This window comes from Protopterus annectens, chromosome 11.part0 (genome assembly GCF_019279795.1).
Source record: "Protopterus annectens isolate FY-2018-M chromosome 11.part0, PAN1.0, whole genome shotgun sequence".
In the NCBI taxonomy this organism is placed as follows: domain Eukaryota; kingdom Metazoa; phylum Chordata; order Ceratodontiformes; family Protopteridae; genus Protopterus; species Protopterus annectens.
The window spans coordinates 138,044,553-138,068,022 of NC_056745.1; the positions used below are offsets into that span (position 1 = coordinate 138,044,553).

The 23,470-nt window shown below is 41.3% G+C and overlaps 1 protein-coding gene across 5 annotated transcripts in view; it reads left to right on the top strand.

Moving 5' to 3' along the window:
• Nucleotides 1–23,470, top strand: part of LOC122815212 (voltage-dependent L-type calcium channel subunit alpha-1C-like) — a 2,602,552-nt gene that overhangs the window by 1,879,829 nt on the left and 699,253 nt on the right. For all 5 annotated transcript variants that reach the window (XM_044087523.1, XM_044087521.1, XM_044087522.1 and 2 more), the window contains one exon: nt 1,667–1,758. In XM_044087523.1, coding sequence (XP_043943458.1) covers nt 1,667–1,758 — 92 coding nt within the window. The remainder of the gene's footprint in view (nt 1–1,666; nt 1,759–23,470) is intronic.

Below are 23,470 nucleotides of genomic sequence, written 5' to 3' on the forward strand. Positions count from 1 at the left end.
TTACAGTTGGAAGAATATATTCCTAATTTCCTTAGCTACCAAACAAGATCTGGGTAGTCTCCGCCTTGTATCATGGGATATAGGGGTGCCTCGTGCTGGTAAAATTAGCTTTCGAGCTTAGCAAGTGCAGCCTCCGAACCCATCCAGCAAGAAAGAAGGCGAGAGAAGACAACTAACATGGAATGTTATGGTAGGTGCATAACTTCTTATTCTAGCTAATGGCTGGATGATATCCAAGGAGTGGCTGTATACCCTGCTGTTGTTTTGGATAGACATAGATGAAAAAGAGTAAGTATTTCCATCTTAATTGCATCCTGGACATTTCAGAGGCTGGTGGACACATATTTTTCACCCCAGTATGTAATGATAGATTTTGGAAGAAAGAAAGTAGAAGAAGAAGAAACGGAAAGAATACTAATAAAATAAAGTCTAAATAAACTTATTTAAATGTGGATTGTAAAAATTGGCTTGTGTTACATCAGGCTAGCTTTTAGTTGTAAGCTAGGCTCATTCCTATGTATGAGGTTTTCAGTCATGATTTATGATGCTCTGTGTTTTTTATGTATATATGTTGGTTTACCATGGGTTAAAGATGTTCTTGAAAAGTTGATCTGATAAAGTCCAGTTAGTGGATAAATGCATATATCATAAATTAAAACTCAGTTATTATGCTGACTAAACCTGTTTGAGTTTGTTTCTTCAGTACCTTCATAGAAGAGGAATTAACATCTGAAGTTTTGGACTGTTTATTATGGTTTTTTAATACTGTAACATTTGTTTTTTTTCTGTTTTTCATTTTTCACAAATAACAAGGAAGTGAAGTCAGGCCTCTATGTTAATGAAGGGAGAAACTCTCTCTTCTCATTTCTGTTGTGGTTTCTGTCTGGGAATCTGGGGACATGAGGATTCTGCACATCCTGATTTTTGGTGACATTTCCTCTACCTTCATTGGAGACAGTCTTAAACTCAACAAATTACTCATTTTGAACATTTATTCTCTGCAAGTTTGTTTGTTCATCCACTTTCACATTATGATCTACTAGGACAGCCAAATGATACATTTCTCTTCACATACTGGTAGTGTAAATTCTGTGCTGCAGCTCTGTCATCCTTGCTTTCTGGCTTCAAACATTGAACTGCAGAAACAGTCATCATTTAAAAAAATTGTAATTTTTTTCCTTTATAATGGAGGCAGTAAATTAAATATTGTGGAATTTGGGATATGTTCAGTTAGTTGTACTGTAAATATAAGAGATGCTTTACGAAGCATGCATGTTCATTTTGTAAGAAGTACTGAGGGCAACCTAGCCATGATTTCTTCTAATTTATTAACTATCTTAGCTTGTCTTCTCTTTTAAACTTTTACTTTATGTCACTTTTTAGTCTTTTATCAGTATGTAATAATAAATATACAATTTATTAAATATGTTTTGAAAAAATAAATCCTTGCAAGCTAAAGTCCTATGTTGAATGTGCTAAGCTGTAAACCTTTCAGCTGTAAATGTAAAACAAGAAAAAATGTATCGTAAGAATATATGATATGAAGTTCTGATTATCCTTTAGTTAAAATGTCCTGTAGTAAACATGCTTTGCATTGTGTGCTGTGCAGTTAACATGTTCTGGAATAAATGCATATGGTTTTGCAGTAAATATATTTTTCTTCTAGGTATTTGGAAAAATTGCTCTGGATGATGACAAACCAATCAACCGAAACAACAATTTCCAGACCTTCCCTCAGGCAGTCTTGCTGCTTTTCAGGTGAGTTGTAAATCAGATGGAGACAATTGGGTTTTTAAGAGAACAAACTAACACCTGTGATTTCTGAATAGAAAAGAAGGGAGAGAATTTAAGATGTGACTACTGAAGCAGGCTGTGGGCATAGGCTTGTGAACTTGGCTGGGTTGTGTGTGTGTGTGTGTGTTTGTGTGTGTGTGTGTGTGTGTGTGTGTGTGTGTGTGTGTGTGTGTGTGTGTGTGTGTGTGTGTGTGTGTATGAGTGTGTGTGTGTGTGTGTGTGTGTGTGTGTGTGTGTGTGTGTGTGTGTGTGTGTGTGTGTGCGTGTGTGTGTGTGTGTGTATGTATGTGAGATCTCATTTCTTTAAATATTTTTACATTTGGACAGTTAGGTTATATGCAGTGTGTAAATATGCATGAGACTCTTACAGTAGGTGAAAAATTGTCTCATTATTTGTTTATGATAGCTACTGTGTGTGCATTTAGGTTTGGAGTATACAATATAGTGATATAATTTTGTAAAAAGATTGCCCTGCTTTTGACTATTGATGCCAAAATATGGCATTTGGTCTATGCCTACATTGTCAAGACTACAGATGTTTGATATGCTGTCAACCTCCATCTTTTTAAACTATGTTTCTGCTGTGCAGACTAGCTGCTGTAATTGGGTCTGGGCAGTGTTACCTTATGGAAAGAGAATTATTTATATATATTTAACATCTTTCCAGATGAACTTCCTTTTCTTCTTGTTCAGTAATTTATAGTAAATATGCAGTATCAAACACCAAAATGGCAAAGAGAGAGGTGGCGAAGGCTAAGGATAAGGCATACGGAGAGTTGTATGAAAGGTTGGACACTAATGAGGGAGAAAAGGACCTGTACCGATTGGCTAGACAGAGGGACCGAGCTGGGAAAGATGTGCAGCAGGTAAGGGTGATAAAGGATAGTGAGGGAAACATACTCACAAGCGAGGAGAGTGTTGAGCAGATGGAAAGAGTACTTTGAAGGGCTGATGAATGAAGAGAATGAGAGAGAGAGAAGGTTGGATGATGTGGGGATAGTGAATCAGGAAGTGAAACAGATTACCAAGGAGTAAGTATGGACAGTTATGAAGAGAATGAAGAATGGAAAGGCTGTTGGTCCGGATGACATACTAGTGGAAGCATGGAGACGCTTAGGAGAAATGGCAGTGGAGTTCTTAACCAGATTGTTTAATGAAATCTTGGAAAGTCAGAGGATGCCTGAGGAGTGGAGAAAAAGTGTTTTGGTACCTATTGTTAAGAATAAGGGTTATGTGCAGAGTTGTAGTAACTACAGAGGGATAAAACTGATCATTCACAGCTTGAAGTTATGGGAAAGAGTAGTGGAAGCTAGGTTAAGAAGGGAGGTGATGATTAGCGATCAGCGGTATGGTTTCATGCCAGGAAAGAGCGCTAAAGATGCGATGTTTGCTCTGAGAGTGTTGATGGAGAAATATAGAGGTCAGAGGGAGTTGCATTGTGTCTTTGTGGACTTGGAGAAAGCATATTATAGGGTGCCTAGAGAGGAGTTGTGGTATTGTATGAGGAAGTCAGTAGTGGCAGAGAAGTATGGAAGAGTGGTACAGGATATGTACGAGGGTAGTGTGACAGTGGTGAAGTCTGCAGTGGGAGTGACAGATCCGTTTAAGGTGGAGGTGGGATTACATCAAGGATCAGCTCTGAGCCCTTTCTTATTTGCAATGGTGATGGACAGGTTGACAGATGAGATCAGACAGGAGGCCCCATGGACTATGATGTTTGCAGATGACATTATGATCTGTAGTGAGAGTAGGGACCAGGTTGAGGATACCCTGTGGAGGTGGAGATATGCTCTAGAGAGGAGAGGAATGAAGGTCAGCAGGACTAAGACAGAATATGTGTGTGTGAATGAGAGGGAGGATAGAGGAATGGTGAGGATGCAGGGAGTAGAGTTGGCGAAGGTGGATGAGTTTAAGTACTTGGGATCAACAGTTCAGAGTAATGGTGAGTGTGGAAGAGAGGTGAAGAGAGTATAGGCAGGGTGGAATGGGTGGAGAAGAGTGTCAGGAGTGATTTGTGACAGAAGGGTATCAGTAAGAGTGAAAGGGAAGGTCTACAAGAGGGTAGTGAGACCAGCTATGTTATATGGGTTGGAGATGGTGGCACTGACAAAAAGGCAGGTGTCAGAGCTGAAAGTGGCAGAGCTAAAGATGTTAAGATTTGCACTGGGTGTGACAAGGATGTACAGGATTAGGAATCGGTATATTAGAGGGTCAGCTCAGGTTGGACAGTTTGGAGACAAAGTCAGAGAGGCAAGATTGCGTTGGTTTGGACATGTGCTGAGGAGGGATGATGGGTATATTGGGAAAAGGATGCTAAGGAGGAAGCTGCCAGGTAAAAGGAAAAGAGGAAGGCCTAAGATAAGGTTTATGGACGCGGTGAGAGAGGACATGCAGGTGGTTGGTGTGACAGAGGAATATGCAGAGGACAGGAAGAAATGGAAACAGATGATCCACTGTGGTGACCCCTAACAGGAACAGCCAAAAGAGAAGAAGATCAATCACCTGCTGTGGTGTCATTATTGTGAATTTTCTGTTTGCCGTGAAGGAAGATTTGCTGATATGCAGTGAGTCATATTACAAAAAAGCATATGCATTTATAAAACCATATTTTCAACACATAAGTACAAAGTGCAACACAAACATTAGTAACAGGGCTATCTCAAGTGCAATGAAGGAGAAGAGATTTGGCAAAAGTAGAGGATTTATCCCAACCACAGCACTGTAAATGAAGTGCATCTAAAGTAAAGCATCCTTCTCTAAAAATAAGAACCAAAGGTAGAGTATACAGCTGAAGAAGGTGAGGTAGCAACAACAGAAGAAATGGAGTGGCACCTAGAAGTAGTCACATTAGGTAGCCTGAAAGTAAGTGAGAACTGTAGTAAAGAATTGAGCTGGGTTGTGGGGATCAGCATGGATAGAAAGGGTCTATATTAGAACATCAAAGTTTCAAAACTACGAATGTTCTAATATCGAACCCTATTCAGCGAAAGCTGAAAACATTGAACATACAGAACAGCAAATTTTTTCCTAGGGAAAAAAATCGCTGTTCCAAAACACATACACACAGCACAAGCACACCAAACAAACAGCAATCCACACACATACACCTAAAATCTTAAACCTAACCCTACACTAAACTATACACACACCACTAACTATCCATTTACCTTAACCAAAATCCTAACCCTAAGGTCCGTCACTGTCGCACACTCAACTCACCCATGCCCTAACTGTAACTCACCTACCCCGCCCTAACCCTCACGTCCACACAATCGCACACTTACCTGACCCACTCCCTAACCCTAACTCACCTAACCTGCCATAAACCTCACGTACACACAGTCGCACACATACCTAACCCGCGCCCTAACCCACCCTAACCCTCACATCCACAGAATTGCACACATACCTAACCCGCACCCTAACCCTAACTAACCTAACCCGCACTCAATCGCACACTTACCTGAACTCGACCCGTAACTTTCCACCACAGCACTGAAAATACCGAAGGAACAGAAACAGACAACCAAATTCTTTCCCTAGGAAAAAATTTGGTTTTCTGTTGTTTTGATATTTTCAGCTTTCACTGAATAGGGTTCGATATTAGAACATTTGAAGGTTTGAAACTTTGATGTTCTAATATAGACCCGATAGAAACAGGTAAAGAAAAACTGATATTAAAAGTGGAAGTGAGAGTCACTGTCTCATCAAGATTTCCCTGAATTTTCTGCTATGTAAAGTTGAGTACAGATGTAAAGAATGTATATTTATTGACATTATAGTGCTGTATTTTGATTCATTTGAATAACTCATAATATTAAAATGTTTATTTTGTATTCTTTCTTTCTGTCCCCCAGTATCTGTCAACCATCTGACTGTTGCCACTACAGCCCATTTTTTTTCTGCAACAGCAGAGTGAGAGCTGTTAGTAAAGTGACCATCCAAGCAATTATGAGGATTATTTCATTTTTCTGGCCTAACCTCTTCCCCAGTGGCTAATGTGAGGGCCTTCTGCACCGTCTCATCTAGATATGTGTGCCCCAACTATGCCCCATGAAGACTAAGCACAAATTCTCACCCCATGGTGCTATGTGCAATGCACTTATCTATCTGGGAGGTATCAGCATTGCAGCAGATCAAACGACCTTCCTCCCAGAATAGTTGAGCGGACTTCTGCATCTCATTCCCATCATCCCCTGCCTACATTCTCAAGTGTTTAAGCAGTTAATTGATCTCCAGTCATCTGAGTCATAAACAGAGCTTCATCTGTCTTCATTACAAAGCCAGGTTTCTATGACAAGAATATTTGTTTACAGAGAATGCTATGTATCTTGTTAGTGCTAGCAGAAAGCTGTATATTCCACGTATTATTAAAGTGTGCACATAATTAAGACAAGGGTTACAATAGCCAAGAAAGAGTCTAATGCATTGTTTGTTTTATATTCTAGTTCTAGAGTACTGAGGAGAAGATCATGTGGTCTTCTGACATATTTACTTGATGTACAGCTGGACATTCTTTGCTTTGGAGAGTGTGTCATCTGTACAGTAAGGCAAAACTCATGGGTTTAGTCACATCATGGCTATCATCAAAGGTAGATATCAGCGAGTTTTTCTAATCAGTCTTATCTCAGCTCGATGGCCAGTACACAGCTTGCAGTGTAATCTATTCTTATATCTGGTATGGTGTAAATCACATTAACTGACTCTATCTTCAGTTCATTTCACCCTTTGAAATAGTTGGTCCATTGACTGCATTTCCCATTCCTGGCTACTTAATTTGTTGTGGAATATTCTTCATTATGAAGACATAAGCATCAGACCCAGTTTTAGCATTTTACTTCCATCTTCTCTTTACTGCTTTATTTAAGTTTCATTCTTCTTATTTTAATATTTTAAAAGTTCTTTCTCAATACTGCTCAACTTACTTGCTCAAGAATTAGGGACATAATCAAAAATAATGAGGGGTATAAGCCTAAAATCTGGGACAAATTTTAAATATTACTGTTAATTCACTTATAAAGGTAATAGAGCAACAGATTTTGCATCAATGTGCATTTTCCTGAGGGGTAAGTATAAAACACTAATGTCTGGCATTTCTGACTGACTGTAATCCTCAGTGATTTACTACCTTTACCTGGCCAAAGCCTTTGACACTATTCCCCATTCAGGCCTAATAGATAAACTTCCTCAAGTAGGCATCACTCCATATATTACCAGATGGGTAGCTAACTGGCTCACTGATAGAACCCACCTAATCAAAATAGGAGAAGCCACCTCAAGTAGACTCATAACGGGCGGTGTACCCCAGGGTTCAGTCTTGGTGCCCCTGTTATTTTGGATATACTTTTCTGAGGTGCAGGCCAAAACCAGTGAGCTATGGCTGACCAAGCTTGCAAATGACTGCAAGCTGGGCACTGTCATCACTTCTCCTGTGATGTAGACATCCTCCAAGAGGGTCTCACCCAAACAAATGACTGGTGCCAGAAACATGGCCTCAAGCTGAATACCAAAAAATGCATCTTCATCCTCTTTGGGGAGAGTGATGTCCCCACAAATTATCACATTAATAACAATGTAGTAAGCACACAATCAGTCATGAGGGATTTGGGCACCCAGCTTGATAGCAACCTGACTTTTGACCACCATGTTGCTTCCATTGCATGGAAAGCTTTCTACATGGTCCACCTCATAAGTAAGGGTATCTCATCCTGGAACAAGGAGGTCATAACATCCCTGTATTCTTTCCTTATAAGGCCCATTGTTGAGAACAACGCCCCGTTCGGCATGTACCTCACAAAGTACATGCAGCAGCTGGAGAGACCACAGAGGTTCCTTACCCGGAGAATCCAGGGCCTCAAAATCTTCCATACATAGATACAGACTCCTCAGAGATGACATCTGCCTGGCACACAAGGCGATCTCGGACCCCACCTTGATGGGACTGCTGCATATCCGCAAGTCAAGCTCCACTCGAGTAACCCACACACGTAGCCTCAACCTGGTCTGTGACATCAATAGGACTTGTTGGCGAGACAGATTTGTGTCCCAGAGACCCCCCCCCCATCTGTGGAATAGACACCCTCTCCACGTCTAGCAGAGTACATCTTTATTGCTTTTTAAGCACAACCTGTATAACTGGATGGGAAACAGAAAATACAGCTCTGGGATTCCACCCATGTCCCTGCTGGACAGGAGCATCGAGTACTGACTTGTCTAAACATGGGCTAAACTTTTGGCTAGGCTTATAAGGGCCTCAGAACCAATAGCCTAGTAACTTTCTATGATCTTATAAAAATCAGACATCTTTTGAGGAGCAGGACGAAAATATGAGGCAAAATCAATAATGTTCGCAAAATTAGGCAGACTTGAGGGCTATGTGGTGGCAGTCTGTTATCTGTTAATCTTAATTTAGTGTCTCTCACTGTGACTTTTTCACAGAATTCAGCGAATTAGTGTACTTATAGTTTTCATTCAGCAACTAAAGACTTTTTGCTACAGTACATTTCTGTGTAGCAGAGGATCAAACTATTGACGAATGGAGCTACTGTATTAGGCTTGACAAGGTTAACAAGATCAAGAGAGACAAGGTCAAGGCATTGCATGTCTGTATTCCTGAACAAAGAAACCATAGTCTGGAGAGGAAGAGGAAATTAAATGAACTGTCGATAAAGGAGCAATGAGTAGTCGGATAATGGAGCTGTTAACAGGAAGAATCTAAAATTGCTCAAGAAATTAATTAATTAATGATGCACCAGTGTTCAAATTCTGTGTTGCAAATAAGTCATTTTTGTTGCAAGTAGTTGCCTGTTAGAATGGTGTAAAAGTTATGGTCTTACTATAGAATACATCAGTTGTCAAGAGTAGTTACAGATGCAAAAAATATGCTCAGGTAGAAAAGGAACTCTTAGCACAAGTGAATGGATATGTGAAATTCCATGAATATTTCTGTGGTAAGGAAGTCCAGGAAGAACCAGACCACAAACCTGTGAAAGCATATTCAGAATATTAATGCACACATTACCTCTGAGCTTGGTGTAAGGGTAAATGGACATATATCTTTAAGAGAGAAATACAGCTAGCTAGATGCTATGAAATGCACTTTCTTTCCAGACAGTCCAGTTTGAGTATATAGATCCCATGGGATTTAGACCATAACCTTAATTTGACTACCTTAGTTACTTGCCATGCAGACAACACACACCACATATTGGACCTCATTTGGTTACCAATCATTGATGATGCCCTGGGAAGTATCTGAGCTATGGAAGAGAAGAAATAAACCCCACTGACTTTTTTAGAGGACTTAAAAAGTTTGCAACATTTTAAACGAGATTTTTGCCTCAAAGAACGGAGCTTTTTGGACTACATAGGATTAGTTTCTGAGTTCAAGACAATAAAGAGGAGAGCCTGTATACCAACTACAGTTAATATATTAATGCTAATAAGCAAAAGAAAAAATAATATGTATAAAGTATAGAGTGTTCTTGGATGTATCTAATCAGAGCGAGGCAAAAGTAATACAGGGATGGAACAAACTGACTGACTTAGCTATACAACCAGAAAGCAATGGGGGCTGTTGCTTCATTCCCAAGATATGTAACTAGGCCCAGATGATTTAGAATTTTTGATTGTAAGTCCATTTAGAGGTACTTTTGTACACCAAGTAGAATCAACACAATATTTAGGGGAAGTGTTAAAGATGTAGTGAGGAAACTTTATGCACCCGAGAACATATCTTCTGAGGTTAGAGGGAACTACAGAACTTTAAACAAGAAATTCAATAGATGGTAGGGAAGATATAAAGTTAATAAAAAGGTGAAGTTCACTAAAGAAATGTTTTACTATGCTGGCCAAAAATTGCATTAATGATAATTTGCTAAAAAGCCAGCACAAGGTGATAGAAATGTAATGAGTCACCCCAACTGGTGGAGATAAAACATATGATGAATGAGGTTTGTAATGCGGAAATAAAAAAAATAAAGGAAAAGAGGGGAAATAAGTGTTTCATAAGGAGATGGAAGCACTGGGATAATTTGGTGAAATATGGGTAGTGTTTAGCTAAACCATTACAGTCCTGAGAGTACCCATTATCCCAAACACAAGGGAGCTTGTCTATAAATAGAAAACTAAACTAGTTATAAAAAGATTATGGTACATACAAAAAGACTGGACAATACCTGTATTTAATTCTTTACTTATATAAGATTGCATATTTATAAAGGTTCTAAGTTTGTATTATACTGATATGCTGTAGACAAATTATGTTGATGTGGGAAATGTGTCGGTAAACGGAGTAGTTCAGTAAATGGATGTTTCTATGGCAAATAAAACATGGGAATATTTATTACTTTGAAACAGATACGCACAAAAGTTAAACATAATGTATGTATCTGAACTGCATGAATAACAGGCTTCAAGGTGATTGTAGGACACTGCATAGCACGTTTATGGTGTATTATGCATGACAATTGTACAAAACGTGTGATATGTAGAGATGTATAATGTAATAACATTTTTAAACATAAGAAAGAAAACAAAACAAGATTTAGAAGATGTTTACTCTTCATTGAAAATTTATTATGCATGAAAATTGTACAAAATATATGATATGTAGAGATGTATGATGTAATAACATTTTTAAAAATAGAAAAGAAAGAAAACAAAACAGGATTTAGAAGATGTTTACTCTTCATTGAAATGCTTAGGTCAGTATTCATTTTGATATGATCTTTCTTTGAAGTACTATAGAAATTAGTTAAACGTCCATGCTTTATTTCCACAAATGCACTTCTTGCAGCTTAATATTATATTAGTTTCCGATTATTTCTTGTCTCAGTTTGTTGTCTTCCCTTATCCATTAAATTATCCCACAGAAGACATTTGCTCCTGGTCTTTCTTCCTACAGTCCTGTTTTGTATTGATAATTCCTTTTTTTTAATTTCACTCATAGTTCTACCACCTACTTCCAGTTGCTTACTTACATGTAATAACTGTCTTTGTTGTTAACACTACTAATGCTATAGGGGAGCTGCATATATCTAAGTACTTTTAGCTCTAGATCCAGGAGGTCTTATTTTAGTGACTTTTACATCAAGCATGAAGGATGTCAGAGCTTCACATTTTATGCTCTCAAGTTTTTTTTTTAAGTTAATTATAATGACAGAGTGTTTTTAAGAACCAGACCTAAATTCCTACCTATGTTGGTATCAGAATCTGTCCTCGATCAGTTTGTTCACATTCTGCTTTATTGTCCAGCCAGAATCCAGTCACTGAAAAACTTTACTGAGTAGACAAGATTTCCACGGCAACCAAGTACTATTTTTCCTGTACTATAGATTTAGTAAAAGTTAACAATTAAGTCTTTTGTAAAAGGCAGATAAGACAATCCTGTTGCAGAGGAGATGGAGCCTTCTTTGTTGAATCACTCCTTATTCCTTAGCAAGAAAACCATTGTCAGGCCTTGCCAAGTTCCATTTAATTAAGACATTTGCAGGTTTCAGACTTTAAGGAAATATGTCTACAAAGTATCTGTGCCACTGTGGTCTGAATGACTGCACATTCTTTTGTCAAACATTACAGTCAGGATATTCAGTGTAAAAGCAATGTGGGGCTTGGAAGGTAAGTCTGAACTGACTTACTCTTAGGTAGTTTAATTTATCTGCAACTTCCCATTGACATAAACATGCTAGTACTCATTTCCTACTTTTTATGTTTGAAAGACATGTAGTAGGGAGAACACAAACCAGTTCTGATGTTGTCAATTTTCATTCATTCCTCAACATATGGGTTCTGATCCGATCCTCGGATCTGACTCAGTCACTGTTTCACAGCTTGTGGATACTACAAGCTCTTGAGATTCTCCCTTACCCATAATGCTGTAGTCCCCCTCATTCTCCAGATCTCATTTGCCACCATTGTGTGCAAATGTGGTTGCTGCAGCTGTTGGGTGTGAATTTAAGGAGATAAGTTTTTTTTCTACTTTATACCTTCTATTAAAGTTTTCATGTGACGTTGTTCAATCTCGGCATTTGTTCTTTACTGATGGGTTCAGAGCCGATCCCTCGGCTCTGATATGGCCAATTACAAAGCTCGAGGTCTTCAAATAGCATGAGGCCAAGTCCCTATCACATGATGCACCTGGAATTACCTCAGATCTAGTTTGCCGCTGCAATAGATCGGAGGTTTTGAAATTAGCTCGGGCCAGTAAACTGTTTTTTTTCTAATTCTTTAGTCTAATATTTAGATAGTTGTTGTATTTAGATAGTTTTATTCCCTTTCCCTTAGAGTGTTATAAAGCCTTTTAGTGGCCTCTTGTTTTAGGCCTGGTTTAAAAGTTTTTTGCTAGCTATTAGAGTGTGCTTAGTCAGTGACCTTTGTCACATTTTTTGATATAAAAATTATTTAGTGTGTAGAGTTTTTTCTCTTTAGTAGCTTAGCCTTCAGTTGTTTTAGGAAAGGCTTGAAGTTATAATTACTGTTACAGTTTTTCTTGTATTAACAGTAATTTGTCTGTCTTGAATATTTATAGCATATTTAGAGTCTGTTATGTTAGCAGCTATCTTTTTGCATAGTCTGCTCATATTGTGTGTTAGACTGTTAGACAGTTGTGTGACAGTAAAGGCTTTACTATTTTATATAGCGGCTACGGTGGTGCAGCGGTTAGCGTTGCCACCTCACAGCAAGAGGTTCCCCAGTTCGAATCTTGACTGGGGTGCCTTCTGTGCGGAGTCTGCATGTCCTCCCTGTGGTCGCGTGGGTTTCCTCCGGGTGCTCCAGTTTCCTCCCACATCCCAAAGACATGCAGTAGGTGGATTGGATACTCTAAATTGGCCCTAGGTGTGAGTGTGTGCATGTGTGTGCCTTCTGTGGAAGGTTGGGCACTGGGCTGGCAACTCGACACCGTAAAACTCCACTGCCAATCATGAGTGAACAGATGATCTGCTGTGGCGACCCCTAACCGGAAAAAGCCGAAAGAAGAGGAAGATATATATATATATATATATATATATATATATATATATATATATGAACTTGCATTTCTGCTGTGTGTGTGTGTGTGTGTGTGTGTGTGTGTGTGTGTGTGTGTGTGTGTCTGACCTAGCCTGATTTTTAAGGCTTCTTATAGATAATTACTGCCAGTTTTGTATTGTGTGACAGTAATTTTTTCTCAATGGCTGACCAAGACAAGCACCCCAAGTGTGGCTTTAAAAAGTACCCAAAGTGTGGCCAAAAGATGTCTGTAACAGACAGCCACATTAATTGTGTATACTGCCTAGGAGCTCTGCATTTACAAGACAGCTGTGCTATATGCCATTCCTTCTCCTCTAGGGTGTTACAGGAAAGGAAGAGAAAATTGATTGATAGAGGGTTGTTGAAACCGTCGTTTCAGGAAGCTTTGAGTGACCAAGATGGATCCAGCAAGTCCTCAAAGTCTTCCAAGACTTCGGACTCGAAGAAATCGAAAAAGTCTTCGACTTCGGCTCCACTGCCATCTGAGCCGACAGTCTTTACCTTTCGGAGCCAGTCCCCAGTCTTGGAATCGGTGTCCGAAGCACCTAAGAGTCCATTACTCCAGTCGATACCACCTTCGGTACGCTCCTCTTGCTCCTCTATCAGCCTGTCAGATCTGGATGTGGATTATGTGGTGCAGAAACTGTTATTGGCACCGGCCTTAGCAAAAATATTATCGGCTTCGACCCAAATGGCTTCGAAGCCAAAGACCCTTGTACCGACTCAGTCTTTTCCTCCTCCGAGCCATGCTGGTCCCTCAGAGCCAGAGGAGGCAGGCCTGATGTTAGTGGAACTTTGGCTCTGTGCACTCTGACTTCCTTGATGCTGATCGAGGACTCTAGAAGCGGACACTCTCTGGTTGGGTCCGGGGAGGACAATCGGACTGACTTGTCAGTTCTGACTTTGCCTCTCAGGGCCTCGGCTCGGATGAGCTCAGCTCCTACCTGGGGCTCAGAGCCCACTGTCCCAGTGCCGGGGGTGTCAACAGTTTCTTTGGATACATTGGCTCCATCTCATCAGAGCAGAGGTGCTTTTGATGTCATGAGGAGAGTCTTGTCTCCTAGGACATCCTCGACCTCAGGTCTGCCTTTCTTCTCCCCAAAAGTGCCTGTGTCTGCTTCTGCTTCGCACATCATGACCAAGCATAGAGACCCAGAGCCTCAGGAAGCCCCGTTGGGTGGCCCCTGCTCTTCCGAGACCTCACCAGAAGCTCCCACTGATGAGGTCCTCAGGAAGAGATTGTGTAAGAGGAAACATCTAGGATCCCCACAGGAGTCTCTAACATCAGATACTGACTTAGATGAGTCAGAAGGGTCCCCACGGTCCCCCTCTGAGGATATCTCATTCGCTGAGATACTTGAGATCCTTAAGCAGAAGGGTGATTGGCAGTCCAAAAGCCCTAATGAGGATGAGTCAGCTCTCCTGAAGGCTTTCGGTCTCACCCCTCCACCTCTTAGGTGTCTCCTCCCTTCGATGAGCTGATGCAGCTGGTCTCACGAAGGGCGTGGGAGTCTCCGGATACTACGGAGCCTGTTCCAAGGAGACCTAATAAATTCATTTCTGCTCCCCTTGACAAAACATTTTTAACAAAAGGTGTTCCTGTTGATGCCATGGTGGTGGCAGCAGCCACCAAAAAGGAAATGTCTGTGACTTCCTCGTCTATCCATCCTCGTAACAGAGACTCCAGGATTATGAATAGATATGGGAAGCGCATGTTTAGTTCAGCAACCTTTGTCCTTCGTTCGCTAAACTATTTAACCCATTTTACTAGGTTACAAACAGATCTCCTTAAGGAGCTAGGAGATACTCTTCAGGGTACAGTAACTGCAGGAGCTTCCGACAAAGTTGCTGCCCAGCTTGCTACCCTCAATTCTATTGTTAGCTCATCCGTGCGCCTCATCTCTTATGCAGCTAATGGAACAGGTAGGGCAGCGGGTACAGGAGTTGCTCTTAGGAGACATTCCTTGATGCACTTGTGTTCCTTCGCGGAGCCCTTCAAGTCATCCTTCATGAACACTCCCTTTGATGGCTCATCCCTTTTTGGGTCTAAAGTGAAGGAAACCTTAACCAGGTGTGAACAGGACGGAAAGACTCTGTCTGCCATCGGGGTAATTATTTCCACCCCAACTGACCCTACCCTAAAGGTCAAAGGGGAGGAAAAATGTGGTTCCAAAAAGCCCAAGGAGCCTTTCAGGACACATGTGGTGAACCCCCCTCCAGGGGCAGAGGAGGGGGCAATAATGGAAGACGCTGCCCTCGCGGCAGAGGGGGTCCACAGCACTAGGGTGACAGAGATCACTTCTCTGGAAAGTCCTACCAGTGCTCCTGAGAGGAGGCCCGACTGTCCTGCTCTGGAGGCAGTCAGGGGTCTCCTATCTTTGTATCCAGACGCTTGGCTCAAAATAACAAAAGACAGCTGGATACAAAGTATCATTTCCAGAGGATATTTCATTGCATTCACCACACCCCCTCCAATCATAAGAAAAATCCCGGACGTTCCACCTAGTTACAGGGAACAGGCAACAATAGAGGTCCAAACGTTGCGAAGAAAAATAGTCATCCAACCAGACCCAGCAGACCAGACAGGATCCGGAACTTACTCAAGTTTCTTTTTGGTTCCGAAGAAGACGGGGGACTGAAGACCCATATTGGACCTCAGCAGACTGAACCAATACATAAAGAAAGAGAAGTTTTGGATGGTCATGCTTCAGTCTATGCTTCTCTTCTTAGGGAAAGACTTAAACCAAAGAACTAAACTCTTTAAAAACAACAAAGCGAGTAACACTGCGAGCGGAGTCAAAAAAACAAAGATGTAATCCACAAACCACATTTAATAAGCGCTTTCGGTAAGATCAATGTCCCACCTTCATCAGACAACAAGAAAAAAACAATGGCACCATTTTGTATACTTCACAATTATCTCAATTGATTAATTAACAATTAAAATACTTGAAGCTGCTTGTCCTTAAAAAAGTATTACAACTCGGCAAAAACAGAGTCAGTGCTAAGACAAAAATGGGCAATATTATAATACATCTACTTATTGAAAACAATACAGAAATATAAGACATAATAAATACATTTTAAATATTGTAGATAAATAATTTTTATAAAACTTTAAATATTAAAAATTAAAAATGGGAATAAAACCTTTTGAAATGCCATCAAAAAGAAGTACAATCCAGAAGGAATGTTACTAGACTTATTAAAATAAATAGCAACTATGTTGTAGGTATATTTCAACCCATAAAAAACTAAAACTATTAACACATGTTATATAATCTATTCAGGGCTAAACGTTTTAAAACACATTTAATAGAAACAAGGGAGCCATAACCTCTCCAATGAGACAAAACAGATTATTTTATCTTCTCATAAATTTTCTACTAGGAGGCTATATCTTAGCAAATGGAAGAAATTTTCTATATGGGCCTCTAATAATAATACTGCTCCTTACCAAGCCCCTATGGCGTCTATCTTAGAGTTCCTAACTATGATTTTTAACAAGGGGCCACAGCAGCAACAGTTCATGTTCAGTTGGCTGCTATTTCCAATTTTCATCTTGGATTTCAAGGGTTGAATATCATGTCTCACAAGTTATCCAAAGCTTTTCTCAAAGGGACCTTTCATATTAGACCACCTGCGAAATCTCCCTACTCCCCATGGAATCTATATTTTATGCTTTCCCGGATAATTCTTCCCCCCTTTTGAACCAGCTTCCTCTTGTGACCTGAAATTTTTATCATGGAAGACCATCTTTCTGGTAGCTATTACTTCTGTCCGCAGAGTGTCAGAGCTTCAGGCTTTATCAATCAAGCCTTCATATTTGATATTCCATGCTGACAGAGTCTCATTTAGAACAAACCCCTCCTTTTTGCCCAAAGTTTGCACTGAAACCAATCTCAGCCAGATTATTGATTTGCCAGTTTTCTTCCCCAACCATTCAAACAATTTAGAGTATATGCTGCGCAAGCTTGATGTTCACAGACAGTTGAAATTTTATTTGGATAGAACAAAAGATTTCAGAAAATCAGACCAACTTTTTGTTTCATTCTCAGATTCCAGGAAGGATAGACCAGTGGCTAAAACAACTCTGTCTAAATAGTTATCTGATTGTATCACCTTTGCCTATTCAGCTGCCAATATGCCTTTGCAACACAAAATTAAAGCTCATTCAACCAGAGCAGTTTCTACGTCATCTGCCTTTTCTGCCAGGCTTCCCATTGATAATATCTGTGCAGCAGCCACTTGGTCAAAACCTCATACCTTTATCACTCATTACAAAGTTGACAAGACCTCCAGGGACAGGGCCTCCTTTGGATCCACGGTCCTGAGAAATATACTCCCGTGAGCTACCCGAGATTGATGGTGCTTGGAACGCTACCCATCAGTAAAGAAGGAATGGCAAGATTGAACAACTTCACATAAAGAAGTTATGTACTTGCCATAACATTCCATGTGAGTTGTTCATCTCGCCTTCATTCTTACGCCCCTTCCTTCTACCCCCTTCTGGGCTGATAGATGACCGAGATGCTGGATCCATCCTAGTTACTCAATCCTTCTATACCTTTCTCTTGGGAGTGAAAGAATGACATATTGTATTATATGCAGCAAACAAGATCTGAGGTAATTCCAGGTACATCATGGGATAGGGACTTGGCCTCGAGCTATTTGAAGACCTCAAGCTTTGCAACTGGCCATATCAGAGCCGAGGGATCGGCTCCGCACCCATCAGTAAAGAATGAAGGTGAGATGAACAACTCACATAGAACGTTATGGTGAGTTCATAACTTCTTTTTCTTTAAACCCCCCCCCCCCTGTACTTAGTAGTAGTAATTTTATACCTTTCTTCTTACCCTTGGTAGTTTTTATTGCCATTGTTGGTAATCTTCCCTTACCACTTGTCGTTAACTTCTACCATTGTTGTTACCCCCTTTCCCTCTTTTAAAAATAGGTAGTTTATTTCTTTTTTTTTCAATGTCTCTGCTTTAACTTCCATCTTCCTATTGCCTTCTGGATTGCTTCTACAGGTTATTTGGTGTGTTAAAATGGCAGATAAATCATCAGGGTTTAAGAACAGTAGTAAATGTGGGCATAAAATCCTGTTATCTGATGCCCATGACCTCTTGTATTTATTGTTTGGGACCTGAACATTTGCAGTCTTCAAGCTCTGTCTATAAGGCCTTTAACCATAGAACATTGATAGATCGAAAAAAATAAATTAATTCTCAAGGGCTTTCTTCCATCAGCCTTTGGAGCATCACTGTCTGGAGCTCAACTCTCCACATCTGAGAGAAAGGAATACAAAAAGAGAACTGAGCAACCTGGCTACTCTCAGTCCTGTTCAGATTTGACCTTGGAAACACTCAACAAGCCCCCCAAAAACCTTGGATACTAGACATAAGCTTTTGGATCTGACTTCTTCAGACAACAGATCCGTATCTTCAGATCCAACTCATCTTAAGCTTAAACAATTGCTTAAGACTAGGTACGCATCTTCCCTGCATCTTGTACACTTTTGGGTCCCATTATTCTTCCTGGAAAGACACCATTCACCTTCTGTAGCCTCTTCCCCTTCGTCCAGAAGTCTCACAGAAGCCAATGTGGGACAGAAAGATGAGGAAAATTTCTCTCAATACAAATTCAGAAGGGAGTTCTCCCGGCTCCTGCCCCAATGGGTCCGGAGACCTTCACTAGTACAACCCCACCAGTTTTGTCTCTTTCTTTGAGCTGTTCCTTGGTTTCGGAGCCCTTGGATCCAAGACTCTCAGCGCCATCTGTTTCGGATTCAAAGATGCCTTTATCTTTGGATCTGATATCTTCTCTGAGTGCTCTGGCTCCATGTGTGTCAGAGCTGGATGACTCTTGAATCCGAAGATTCGTTGCCAGATCTGAGAGGTTGAGGTCACCTCCAATGTTGTCAGAGCTGTCTCTGACTCTTGAAACCTCTGCATTCGGTAATTCATTTCCACATCCTGCGTCGAGTACAGGAGGGAGCTGTAGGTCCAGAAGCATGCCTTTTGGCTGCAATGGTTTTCTTTTCCCTGGGATATTCTGCCTTCAAGGTAGTAGAGACAGTATTCTCTTATATAGATAAGATGGTTTCTACCCCCTCGGATCTTCCCTCTGGATCTCAGATGTTTTTGTGTTGTGAGCCTTAACAATCTACTCCACAAGGACAACCAGCCCAAAGTCTCCAAATTACATCACAGGGATTAATTATTTCTTGCAATACTTTGCCATAACATTCCACCAAAGAAGTCCCTAGGAAGAGGAAGTGCAAGAGGAGACACGTGGACTCCCCTCAGGAGCCGGTCACAGAGGATACCAATTTCGATGAAGTGGAAGCCCCCCCGTGATCACCACCTGATGACATCTCATTCAGAGACATTTTAGAGATCCTGAAACAAAGGGGTGGTTGGTCTACCAATAACCCTTCTCAAGAGGAATTGGTATTCCTGGAGGCATTTGGTACTGGCCCATTTACTTCCTTGGTGAGTTCACTCAAAGATGAGTTCATTGATTTGATCTTTCAGCTGGCATGGAAGGAACCTGATTCTGTTGAGTCAGTCCCCAAGAGAACAGATAAGATTCTGGCAAGACCGAAGGGAAGGGAATTCTGGAACAAAGGAGTACCAGTATAGGCTATGTTCGTAGTGGCAGCCGCCAAAAAAGAACTCATGAAACAGAGTTCCTCTGTTCTTTCTCTTCTAAGGAGTCTAGGGCGCTGGACAGGTTTGGAAAGGCTTTGCACTCAGGTCTCTGAACTACTTTGCACACTTCACCAGAATATAGTGGGATTTAATCAGGGAACTTTCAAAATATCTCTCATGGACCAGTACTTCTGAGGCAGAGTCTTCTATTCCTTCACAGCTGGTGACCCTTCAGTCTAACTCATCCATGAGGCTTATTTCACATGCAGCTGAAGGGATCCTCAAGAGCGACAGGTTCAGGTATTTCCATCATGAGGTGTGTCTGGATGAGTCTGTGTGATTGTGCAGATCCCTTCAAGTCATGCTTCGTCAATGCTCCTTTTGACAGAAGTTCGTTACTTAGCCCCAAGGACATGCTGTCCAGGTGCAAGCAAGATGGCAAGACCCTGTCTGCAGTGGGTGAACATTTTTTGACTCCTCAAAGAACCTTTTTCAGGAATCAGCAATGTGATCAGAAAATGTGGTTCAGGAAATCCCAGGGTCCATTACATGATCCATGTGGAGAGAGTTCTGCCAGGGCCAGAGGGGGAACTCAAATGGGAGACACTGCCTATATGGTAGAGGAGGCCTGCAGAACCAGGGACCAGGGATTCTTTCTCTGTCAAACCCTATCAGCTCTCCTGAATGAACAGAGGCCTGATTGCCCACCTCAGGAGGCAGTTTGGGGGTCTCTTATCCCTGCACCAGAGAGCCTGGCTGGACATTTGAAAAGGTACTAGAGTGCAGAGGATTATTTCCAGAGGTTATATAATTCCCTTTTCCTTATCTCCTCTGTTATCAAACAAAATTCTCATTATTCCACCCAGTCAGAGGAAAACAGCAGCTCTGGAAATACAAAAGCATCATCCAAGAGGTCCCCCAGACCAGAATCAAGATTCTTTTTAGTGCCAAAGAAAATAGGGGACTGGAGACCAATTTTGGATATTAGCATTCTGAACAAGTTAGTTCAGCATACCAAATTCTGGATGGTCATGATTCAGCCCATTTTGAACTTTCTGCACAAGGATGACTTGATGTGCTCAGTACATCTCCAGGAAGCATACTTTCACATAAAATGAACAGACGGTCCAGGAGATATATGTGCTTCTCGCTGAGAGCCTGTCATTACCAATTCAGAGTATTGCTCTTTGGTCTCACCACAGCCCCTAGGGTATTCACCGAGTGTATGGCAGTAGTAGCAGCTCACTTGAGACTGCAGGGATTCTGGGTGTTTTCATAGCTAGACGACTGGCTCATAACTGCCTTGACCAAGCAACTTCTGATAACAGCTTGAGACTATGTACACAGATTTGTTCCAATCTAGGTATTACAATCAACCACAACAAATCTCAACTTCAACTATGTAAGACATTAGAATTCATAGGGGTCTTCTTCAACACAACATCAATGACAGCTTCTTTCCCTTTGTCAGGTGTTCAGACTATTCATTTTCAAGTTAAGAGAATAATCCAAAACTCATTTCTGTCAGCCTGATAGATATTACAAACCCTATGATCGATGTCAGCAAAATAGTTCTAGTTCCTCTAGCAAGATACCATATAAGAATTCTCCAATAGACATTAGCAACCAGTGGTGCATTTTACATTAACCTATGTACACCAAGATCAGTATAAATCAGGCCTGCAAAAAGTACCTTTGGTGGTAGATTCTCTCAGATCAAATATTGCAAGGTTGTCCATTCAACAACCTCCCTCATCCCAAGACCATAGTGACCATGGATGCTTCCCAGATCAGGTATTGAGGCATTTCTTGGAGAAGACTGCTCAAGGCATGTGGTCCCCCACAGAAGTCAACTTGCATATCTCGCTCCTTTCCAGAACTGCTGTGATTCAAATGAACAATATGTCTGTAATATGGTATGTCAACAAACAAAGAGGAAGCAGATCTTACCCCGTGTGTCAAGAAGCTGTGAGAGTGTAGCAATGGACAATCTCTTCAAATCGATTTCCGATAGCAATGCACATACCGGGGGAATCCAAAGTGATAGTAGGCAAGCTGAGCAGATCCATACTACTACCTCATGAGTGGTGTCTCAACAAAGAAGTGGTGGAAATGATATTCCACCATTGGGGCCAGCCATGCTGCGATCTATTTGCATCTACCCTGAACGACAAGTGTAGCAGGTTCTTTGCCCTAGTCTCCCCACTGGGGGAGTCACTGAGAGATGTTATCCTTCGTGATTGACCCCCAAGTCTCCTCTATGCTTTTCCCCCAATGCCCTTAATCCCCAAAGTCCTAAAGAAAGCATCCTGATTGAAGATCAACGTCATCTTCATTACCCCTTACTGGCCTTGACACATTTGATTTCCTTTCCTTGGACTCATCTAGTTTACTCCCCTTGGATTCTGGATCCAGTTCCAGACCTCCTGTCTCACCCAACAGACATGACTCACCCAGACATATTGGACCTAAAGTTGGCTGCATGGTTTCTCCAATTCCATTGATAGCCAGACAACCCAAACTGCCTTCCTTGGTGTGCCACATTTTTTTGTCATCCCACAAAGCTTCCACTAGGAAAATTTCATAGGTTCATAGGTTGGTACTAGGCTATCAGCCCTAGGGCCTATACAAGATGTCACTTCCCCGGTGTTCCACCTAATCAATGGAAGGACATTGCCGAAGAAGTAAAAAATTTGCTGCAGAAAAGAGTCATTCAGGAGGTCCCCCCTGATCAAATTGGATCGGAAGTTTACTACAGATTCTGTTTAGTACCCAAAATGACAGTGGACAAGTCGGTAATGCGCATGAAGTTCAGAATGGTCAAGATTCAGTCCATCTTACCTCTTCTGAAGATGGGTGGACACGTACTACCACATAAAAATGGACAGGTGCTGCAGACATTTTCTGCATTTCAGGCTGGGAGCCAGACACTACCAGTTCAGAGCGCTTCCATTTGGTCTCACCATGGCCCCCAGGGGGTTCATTAAATGTCTAGCAGTGGTTGCAGCTCATCTCTGACTGCAAGTTTATCAGATATTTCCTTATCTGAATGACTGGCTTCTAACCACTCCAACCAGGCATCCACTCTTCCAGGCCAGGGATTACTTTCTCAAGTTGGTGCCAATCCTAGGGATAACCTTCAACACACAGAATTCTCATTTGGACCCGGTACAAGCCGTAGACTTTATTGGGGCCCATCCAGCACAAGGATATCTTATGCTTACCTGACAACAGACAGGATATCAAACTTGAAATTTAATATCAGCCAAAATTTGGACCATTCCAAAGTCTCCAACCAGCTTATGTCTCTGAGCATTAACCTCAGTGGGAGTCACTATAACCCTTCTGCCCATGGCATGTTTCCACATGTGGATAGTACAATGGATGGTAGAGGTCCAGTGGTCACCTCTCAGGAATCCTCTGAATTTTCCCATCAAACTGTCTCATGTGTGCAAGGAGTCACTGCTTTGGTGGCTTCACTCCACAGAAGTTACTCAAAGACACACTTTCGTTCTTCCACCCCCAAACACCATGTTGACCACAAAGGGCTCCCAGCTTGGAGGGGGCATTGTCTGGGTTGGACAGTCCAAGGCATATAGACACCCCAAGAGAATAAGTTGCATTTCAATGTACTGGAGATGACAGCGGTTCTTCTATTGTTGCAAGTACTCGACAGCTTTCTACCTCTGAGGACTATTGCTATTCAAACGGGCAATATATCAGTGGTTTGGTACAGCAACAAATAGGGAGGGAGCAGGTCTTAGCCCCTTTGTCAAGAAGCAATGAGAGTGTGGCAGTGGGTGATTTCTACCAACAGCTTTCTGGTCACAATGCACATTCCAGGGGAGTCCAACATATTAGCTGACAGGCTTGGCCAAGTGTTACTGATGCTTCATTAGTGGTCCCTGAATCAGTTAATGGCAGACATGATCTTCCAGAAATGGGGTCATCCTTGCTGTGATCTCATTGCATCTACTTTCAAAAACAAATACAGATAGGGTTACCACCTGTCC